At 31.5% G+C, this 9,610-nt stretch overlaps 1 protein-coding gene across 1 annotated transcript; it reads left to right on the forward strand.

Annotated features, from left to right (window-relative positions):
* The first annotated feature begins 5,620 nt into the window (after window positions 1–5,620).
* On the forward strand, window positions 5,621–8,653 carry LOC133689048 (auxin-responsive protein IAA2-like). The gene is made up of 5 exons (XM_062108758.1): window positions 5,621–6,471; window positions 7,417–7,688; window positions 7,774–7,918; window positions 8,096–8,148; window positions 8,260–8,653. The coding sequence occupies exons 1-5, from the start codon at window positions 6,008–6,010 to the stop codon at window positions 8,322–8,324; spliced, it is 999 nt and encodes a 332-aa protein (XP_061964742.1). The 5' UTR covers window positions 5,621–6,007; the 3' UTR covers window positions 8,325–8,653.
* The last annotated feature ends 957 nt before the right edge of the window (window positions 8,654–9,610 follow it).

Consider the following 9,610-nt stretch of genomic DNA (forward strand, 5'->3'; position numbering starts at 1 on the left):
GTTCTAGTAATATGATAGCAGCAAATATTATCAAATATCTAAGCAACCGAAGTTTTCCGACTAGAATCCCCCCTCTCAAAATGTATATTTAAAAGAAATGTAAAGAGAGTATTCAAATTAATCATGGGAAAAAAAATTAAAATTTATCCTTTTTGGTTATGATTTTGATAAAATAACAAAGAAAAATAAATATTAAAAAAAATAAGAAAGAAAAATGAATCATTGTTTAATAAAAGGAAATTGTATCATTGTTCTTATAAATAAAATAACCCATTTTGTGATAAACTAATTTAATTATATTGAAACATGCAAGTGGATGTTTTCATCTGAGAAAATAAACATGGAACCAATTAAGCAATAAAAAATAAATATAAATCGAAAGAAACGGAGTATGTATCTATTGAACTTATTAATTAAGATGTATTTACTCCCTTATTTCCCTAGAAAAAATGACCCGTAATATGTGTGAAATATATGTGATGAAACCAATTCTATCTCATAGGCTTGAAGGCCAAGCCATATCTGAGATAAGATTATTAATTTTTTGGTTTTGTCTATATAATTTAGTTTTTTTTAATAAAATAGTTAATGAATTATATTTAATACCTGTAAAAATTTATCTCCTTTAAATTTAGAGATTTTTTGATGATTAAGTTAATATCATATAAAAAAATCATTTTTTAGAATAAAACCTTATACATATCATCTATAGTCGAGAAAAAATCGAACTTGATCAGTGAAGGTTATGTTGGTTTCTTTTTCTTTTTTTCATGGAAGGAAAAATGATTCACAGATCAATCAAATATCTTTGATTTCTAAGGATAAAATATTTCTGATTTATCAGAGTAAAATATATTTAACAGTGGATGTCGAACCCATATAATGCATATTTTAATTTTATAATTCTTTTTCATTTATCTTAAATCAAGAGTTATATTTTCAGTTATTTGTTTCGTTTTCTATTATACATAAACATAAAAATGATCTAGATCTTTATGAATCTAAATCTATGGTTTTTGTTATTGTGGATTTAAATTTAGATTATCTAGATTTAGATTGTTTGGTTTTCTCTCTTGTTGTTGGATGTTTATTTTTTTTTGTTGGGACATTTCTTCCTTCTATATACGAGTTTGGTAATTAATTTTAGATGGTTTGAAGATCTTGATAATGGTTAGCAGATTTGGATCTTCAATTAATAAGATTCAGTAGTACAACTCGATCGTTTCTTCATTAATTTATGGTGGCTTCAACTTATATACAGACGTGAGGCGCTATAAATTCCAGAGTGAATTAGACTCTCCTCTATATTAGGATTTTATCATGAAGAAAAGTTTCTGATCTCTATCTGACCTTGCATACCAAAATCCATCTTTCTTCTGCTTGTAGTTTTAGACCATGTTTAGCTATTTACTCTCCATCATATCCTGCTTTGAAAACGATAGGGATTTATGAAAACAAAGCCTTCAGTTGTGCTGATATTGGTGTGGTTCATTCTTCAGAACCCAGATGACGAAAACTATAGTACTTTCATTAAAACAAGTGATCATGAGCTTGGCTACGAAAAAGCAACCAGATGCTTCTAATTATCACCATCATAATCTTGCTTTAATAAAGATTGCTAATCTTTCTTAGTACTAGATAACCGGGGTTACGTTCATTGATGTTACAGGTTCAATGAACAAGCGACACATTAACCTTACTTCCTTTTTCTTAAAAAAAAGAAAAGAACTCGAAAGTCCTTGTCATGGCCACGAAATTAAGCTTGCAAATCCTACAAGTAGATAGGTAGGTAGGTGGTTAGGAGGAGAAATTGTAATGATAATAACAATCAAGGGGGGAAAAGGATGAAAAGAGAAAGCTAAAAAGGGCCAAAAGAGCATCCCAAAAGTGAAGTTGGGAATTATCAGTGCAGCTTTCTATCATATCTAAACAAGTGGGATGTAGGGGTCCGCAGGCCACCAGAGATGTTTGGTGTTGTGATGCTAATTATGAAGTGAATGACTTGATATTTTGTTCGATAAATTCATTGAACAATCCCATTGATTCCTTTGAAAAGAACAAGAATTGGGTTCAACATGTCAACATTTGGCAGGCTTACCTCCCCCACCCATGAAACTCCGGGTGGCAAAAGCATGCCAAAAAAGATGAAGCGTCAACAATTTTCATAATGGCTCCTTCACTAATTTACTGTGATTTCCTAGTTTTCTCAACCTTGGTCAGCTACTTTGGGTGCAAAATTACCAGCACGCCATGCACACTTCTACATGCCGCATTAAAATAGGGCAAGCTAGTTGATGGTGGAGTGGGAAATGTACCACGCTCTTAAGCTGCTGCTGCTGCATGTGTTTGAGACATTTTGCTGGCAGACAAGAGGGTTTTCTTGTTAGTGGACCATTAGACTAGCGACTTCTAAGTCGTCTCTAACAGAGTCAATTAGCCACTGCCACACACGTTTTTTTGCTACTTATTTGAATGGATTCAGAAGTCAAAAGCATTTGATTGCTAGTTATAATCAAGAGACATAAAATTAATTTGCCATTTGGTTGCCTCGCTGATGATCTGATACTGTATAATATTCACCAATCTTAGGGCAGGCTCAAGAGCTGAGACCATTATTTGATAGAAGCTTGACAATGAGACGAGAGGGAGACATCATTAAAAAAACCATTAACAGAATATTGTTGAAAAAGGACTGCTAAAATTCGTAATGTCATTGTCAGTCTGCCACAAAGGGTCCATCATGGGAGGCCAAGACGCTGCTTCTTGAATAGATCAACACCATTGTTTGTCCAAGTAATATTTGTGGCTTCGGTAGTTGGATAATGGAATTAATTAAATATCCATTCTTCATGGTAATTAAGAATGTAAAGATTTTATGATGACCATGAACCCCCCCCCCCCCCCTACTCCGTCTAGCTGTGTATTTCTACCCCTAGCTAGTCTGTCTTCTTGACTGAGAGAAAGGGTTTAAAAGTTATTTTATCTTTATAATAAGAGATAAATATTCTTTATATATATATATATATATTAATAAAAGATAAATATCTTTTACATAAATATTTTCAAAACAAATATCAATGTGATAGGCCATAAGAAATTCTTGCAAATCTAAAGATGTGTAGATAAAATATGATTCAGAATAAAGAGTTTGAATTAGACAAAAATTCCAATGAATTAAATGTTGGGTTCAGGCCACAAGACAAAAATTAGTAGCTGAAAGGACATGTATTGAGCCCATGCGCGTAGGATCTTGATTAGTTTAGAAGGATTATCCTTGATGTTACTTTATCATCTATAATTCGATTTTAGAGAAGAATGTGTGAAGGAAACAAGTAATAAATTGACCAGTATTAATATAGATGAGCATTTAAGATTCAATAATGGAAATTTAATCTTGATGTACAGAATTGGGTTCAATGATACTGTACGTAAGCATTAAAAAAAATATATAACTAAGCAGTTTGGGCCAAGAAATTTATGTTCATTTTCACAATGTTGCTTCCAGTTTCTATCTAATTTCCAGAAACTAGTATATTGATTTGCGCTTTGCCACGAGTTGGATTAATATTTTTTTAAAATGTAAAAAATATATTAAGAGTATGAAGAATTTTTTAATGGTGTTATTAAACGTGAGTTAATTTTAAAACCTTCCAACTCAATTCTTTATCTAACTCAAGTTTTTAATTAAATCGTGTTAGAGATAACTCGACTTAAATCAATCAATTTTATAGGTTCAAATGCAACCTTGATGATTAATAAAAACATGACTTAGCTTATAAAAAAAACTTCAAAATGATAATTTTTTTTAAAAAATATTGAGATAATGATTGACCTCGCCCCTCCGCGGCTCGAGTCATGAACTTTATTGGGTTTAATAATTTTTTATATAATTTTTTAATTTAATTATATTATAAAAATAAATGCTCATGAAATTGAGCACCAACCTAAAAATAAACATTTATTTGAGACAATTATCTCTAGAAAACAAACAAAAATCAATAATGCAGTTCATTTCCCAACCAATCCAATATTAAATAATGAAATAAAAAAATAAATTAAAAACAATTAAAAGACCAAAAAAAATATATCCTAACAGTGGATAAACTCGTCAAACCTGTGAATCAGGTAAGCTGGGCTAGTATGTCAAACATGTGAACTGAGTTATGGACTCCATTGAGATAATAATTTTTTTTTTTCAAATCTAATTTTTATTTAATTATATGATAACAAAAATAGATGATTGTGAAATCAAACACCAACTCAATAATGAGATGTTTTTTTAGATCACGATAACCTTATAAAAAACAAAACAAAACTAATTATGAAACTAAATTTCCAATTAACCCAATACCCAATGATGAAAAAAAAATCATTTTTAAAAGTTAAACTTGCAAGGCTTGTAAACTAAGTTAATCAGTCAAACCTGTGAATAGATTCATGGACTTTATAAAGTTTAATAACATAACTATTTTTTGAAACTATTGTTTTTAATTATATGAGAAAAAAATAGACGATAAAAAATTAAGTTCAATTAAGAAAAGAGAAACACCCCATCAAACTTGTAAACCAGGATAACCCGGGTTACTCTGGCAAACCCGCAAACCATGTTAACCTTACAAAAAAGTTAAAATAAAAGGAAATAAATTATGAAGATAAATTCTCAACCATCTCAATATTAAAAGATAAAATTGATAAAAACAAATTTGAAAAAAAAAATCATAACAAAAATTAAAAAACATAAAGAAAAATAAAAGAAAGCAAAACATTGGGGATTGCTATTGTCATTCACAATGCAATATGTGTGGGTGAATATTAGTTTCCTCACACTTTTTAATTTTTGTTATTTTATAAAGTTTAATAACATGAATTTTCTCTAAAACTATTTTTTAACTATATAAGAAAAAAATAGACTATAAAAAAGTTAAATTCAATTAAAAAAAAACCCCACAAAACTTGTAAGCCTGGGCAACCTGAGTTATCTTGACAAACCTGTAAACCATGTTAATCATTAAAAGCAAAATAAAAGGAAGCAAATTACAAAGCTAAATTCTCAACTATCTCAATTTTAAAAGATGAAATCAACAAAAAAAAATTAAAAAAAATCATAACAAAAATTCAAAAATAAAAGAAAAATAAAAATAAAAAGAAAGCAAAACACCGCAAATTACTATTGTGATCCACAGTGTAATGGATATTGGGTGAACAATGGTTTTTTCCACATCTTTTAATTTTTATTACTTTATAAAATTTAATAACATGGTTTTTCTCGCAAACTATTTTTTTAACAACATAAAAAAAAAAATAAACCATAAAGAAAACACACCACATTCATAAACTGCGGTAACTTGGGTTATCTAGACAAACCTGCAAATCACATTAACCTTATAAAAGATAAAATAAAAGGAAAAAAATATAAAATTAAATTCTCAATCATTTTAATATTAAAAAATAAATTAAAAATAATAATTTTTTAAAAAAATCATAAACAAAAATACAAAACCATGTGTAAATAAAATAAAAATAGTGATTTCCCATATCATTTCGCTTTTATTGTAATTATGACAAGTTGAACAGAGTCAATATTCCAACTTGCTTTATAACCCCCAAGGTAGCTTGAAATATGATACTGTGCTTCCTTCTCTGAGTCGTGTAGGGCCTTCTGGTTGTTGAATATGCTGTTTGTTTTTCTTCTTGCTGAGAAAAATTAGATTGATTTTTAGGCTAGCAATAGAAAGTAATCTAGGAGAATGGATTTCTTGTTTCTTTGTTGAGTGTTTTTAATGTAAAAACTAGCTGTGTTGGAGTGGAGGAATAATCTTCGTGCCTAAATCATTAATATACTCGGGGGCACTTTCTCCTGTAGGCATGTTGAGTTCTTTCCCGTCTCATTTCCTTTTGCAATTCTCCTCTTTCATTAAAGGTTAGATCACTGTTTTATTCCTGGAAAGGATTGAAGCAGAATATTATCAAGTTTGTCTGCTCAGATCAATTTTCTGGTAAAAGAAAGATGGAGGAAAATACTCGGTGTTTCAATATGACATCTGAGCATAAAAGCCAAAAGGCATCAGAGGAAAAAAAGCTGGAGTTGAGGCTCGGTCCTCCAGGAGAAACATTGGTTGGTTACAAGACCAATCCCACCACTCATGGAGCCAAAAGAGTACTTCAACACCCAGTTGGAGCAAAAACATCAGAGGGAAACTGGTTTACAGATTCTAATGTAAAGCAATGCAAGAAGTTCTCATGTTATCAAGAAGAAGCTGAAAAGGTATTCTCTTCCCCATGGTTAAGTAGCTCTTTACATTCTTCATCGTTTCACAGGGAGGCCAAGAAGGAGTTACAGAAGCCCAAGCCTTCATTTCTCCAGTGCTCTAAAGTTGAAGAGTTACAGTACCCAGATAAGATGGCATGTTCTACCCTTGCTAGTGCTTCATTTTCTGTCACCACAGATGGGGCCAACAGCTGTCATAAAAGGTAACTTTTCTTAACTTTTTCTTCCTGTTGATGTGAATTGATCATAATCATTCCTTTCCAGTACTGTTACTTGCTGATTGATTCTCATAAACCAAATCTAGAGGATTAATTATGAAAAAAAAAGGCAGCACAGTACATGCATATGATTCTGTTTGATTAAAAAAAAGTTACTCAAGTAACTGTTATGGATGAAATGATTTTGTCCATACCATGATAAGTTGATAACTGTGACCCAAGTACAGAAGAATGGTACAAGTAGGATGCAGATAGGGTAGCTCAAAATGATCTAGTTCATGGTATCCTGACATTCTAACAAGGTTTTGACCACATCTGAAATTAAAGATCTTTACCACGTACCTATTATCCGTTTCTGGTTAGCATCTGATCTGCAGGTTGTCTCTTAACAATCATGCATTGACAAGTCAACCATTTAATGAAGCCATTTGTGTTTAATGTCATATCAGCAGAACTCATAGCTTAACAGTTTTTCTTTTTGGTAATGAATGGTGGTTACAACTTACAAAAGCAGCTATGTACAATCTTTAACTTTTAAATTATAAGTATGTCTGGTTAGAAAAAAACTTTTGATTTAAATCAATAGTTTAATATAAAATCGAGTCAAAATTTTGATTTAATCAGAAATTAAAATTTTTAACTTGTGGATTATGACTTGAACCATATTTCTTCTTTGAAAAAGTTGATGCGAGGCATTTTTATCAAACATGTTTCTAAGTTAAAGTTATTCTAACTTATTTTTATCATAAGTTATTTTTAAAAATAACTTTTGAGGTATGATTCAAAATCTGCAGATAATTAAATTGAAATGTGGAACCAAAAAGTTGTATGAATAGAAAGTCATGCTGAGTTGAATGACCTTGTTGGCTATAATTTGATGTTTGATTGATGTTTCTTTTCTGCTCTGATTTTGTTGGTTTAAACAATCAGATGTGCACTTGCAACAGTAGTTGGGTGGCCTCCAATCCGGTCATTCAGGAAAAATATTGCAAGTAGCAGTACTTCAAAGATGGTATCTGAGTTACCAAATAAAACTCCAGAAGAAGGGAGCAGCTTGAAGCTTGACAGTTTCAGGAATGATTTGTTTGTAAAGATCAATATGGAAGGAGTCCCTATTGGAAGAAAAATAAACCTCAATGCCTATGACAGTTATGAGAAACTCTCTGTTGCCATAGATGAGCTCTTCAGAGGTTTTCTTGCAGGTTAGATAGAAACTCCATCATATCTAAGTGCATTGTGTTTATGCTGTAACTATCAGGTTATTTACTTGTTAGTTTCTTGTTCTAGCTCAAAGGGAAACTTGTGATCCTATGGGTGAAAGCAAGATGGATGAAGCAAAGGAAAATTGTTCAGTTTCTGGTAGCAGGGAATATACTCTCGTTTATGAGGACAATGAAGGTGACAGGATTCTTGTTGGAGATGTTCCTTGGCAGTAAGTTTCATTGTACCTCTCTTGTCAGTAGCTTTCAATTCTTTAATAACCTGTAGGGCTGGTCAACAATTGTCCATGGCTGTGCTTGGAGATTTCAACGATCATTGAAGTATGATGGCTACTCCTTTTCTTTCTTCTGCTATTTCTGATTTTAAGGAACTTGTATGTTTCCTGCAGTATGTTTGTATCTACAGCGAAGAGACTGCGCGTACTGAAGAGCACTGAGAAAGGTGCGTTTACTTTAAAGTCATCGAGTTGATAACTGTCCAATGATTTTCCCTTTTCCTTTTTGCACTTTTGAGCTTTTAAGACTTGTGGTGGATCTTTGGCCAATATTTCAGTTTCAGTTGGTATCAATAAGCAAGAAAAGACTCCACCTAGTTGTGCAGTAGAACTTGGAAGATGAGGTTTTGAGTGGAGAATGAAATCTTCAAGTGGAGAAATTTCCATAGAATGAAGCCTGACTTGGATTTCCCAGATGACGTCAAGTGGCAATCCTTTCATAAAGAGTATACCTTCCTTTTATTTCCTGATGCTGAAGAAGAAAATTGCAAACTTTCCTTGTCTGTCACCACTTGGAGAGCCAAATGAACCTCAGTTTTTGTAAAATAAGTAGCCTGTTCAACCTTTGTAGAATAAGTAATTTGTGGATGCAAAAATTCTTTGACAGTATCTTGTGATGTATGCACATATATGGTTCATTTTCAGTCTAGTTTCTTCAAGGGCTTTATGGGACCTGGAAAACTTAGTAGTTCAACCCAAGATTGATTTAATTCCTCCACAGTGTTCATCAAAATGTAAGGTGATTCAGGAAAAGGCAGGAGGTTCTGTGAATTCGACAGAATGGAAGCAATGACCCAACTAATGGTGCTACAACTAGTATATAAGAAAGGAAGCGAATCACTCAACGCAAGATATTAATGTGTCTTCTAGTATCCTCACGTGTTTACTCGGAAGATCAAGCAGTCTGTACTCCTCAAATAGTGTTATTGGTGCAAATTACTAAGGCTGTTATGTCATAACGTTATGAAGTCCAAGCACAATGTAGTGGATCTTCTGCTCGCCTAGGACAATTTCATGTGATGTCCTGTCCTGTCCTGCGCTACCCTGTGTGTGCATAAAATGCTCCCTTGTGTTCAGCTTTGCTTAGGATTTATAGATGATTTTCTCCCTGTTGTATCCTTCTTTTTAAGGCGAGTTTGACTTTGCGTGCTACTACTGTTCTTAATGAACTATGGACTGTTTTACTTTTCTTTTTGTTCTATGAAAATTAGGTAAGGGAAACAGAGATTTAATACAACAAAAGAATGTTTAATACATGAATTCAAGAACAGCATACTCTTAAATCCACTCGGTACAAATTAATTAGGGATGTTTGTTTGATGAAAAGTAATTTTTTGGAAATTATTTTCTAATTTTTTTGTGTTTATTTGTTATTAAAAAAGTTGATTAACAAAAAATACTTTTCAATTAAAGAAAAGTTTAGCTTGATTTTCAGGAAAGTGTTTTCCTTTTATTTTGGGCAGAAAACATTTTCTGAAAATTGTGAAAAAATTAAAAATATTATATTATTTACTGATTATATCGAATTTGATCCTCATTTTTATAATTGTTATTACTTTTCTCTTATCATTTTTTAATTAAAATATTTTATCTATCAAATTTGATCCTCATTTTTTTTATTGTTACTTG

This window comes from Populus nigra, chromosome 3, assembly GCF_951802175.1.
Source record: "Populus nigra chromosome 3, ddPopNigr1.1, whole genome shotgun sequence".
In the NCBI taxonomy this organism is placed as follows: domain Eukaryota; kingdom Viridiplantae; phylum Streptophyta; class Magnoliopsida; order Malpighiales; family Salicaceae; genus Populus; species Populus nigra.

Excerpts from the sequence above, each read along its gene's own strand:
- LOC133689048 (XM_062108758.1), top strand. The coding sequence starts at position 6,008 with ATGGAGGAAAATACTCGGTGTTTCAATATGACATCTGAGCATAAAAGC. Across the intron at positions 6,472-7,416 it reads GCCAACAGCTGTCATAAAAG|ATGTGCACTTGCAACAGTAG; the intron begins GTAACTTTTCTT and ends TTAAACAATCAG. Across the intron at positions 8,149-8,259 it reads ACTGAAGAGCACTGAGAAAG|TTTCAGTTGGTATCAATAAG; the intron begins GTGCGTTTACTT and ends CCAATATTTCAG.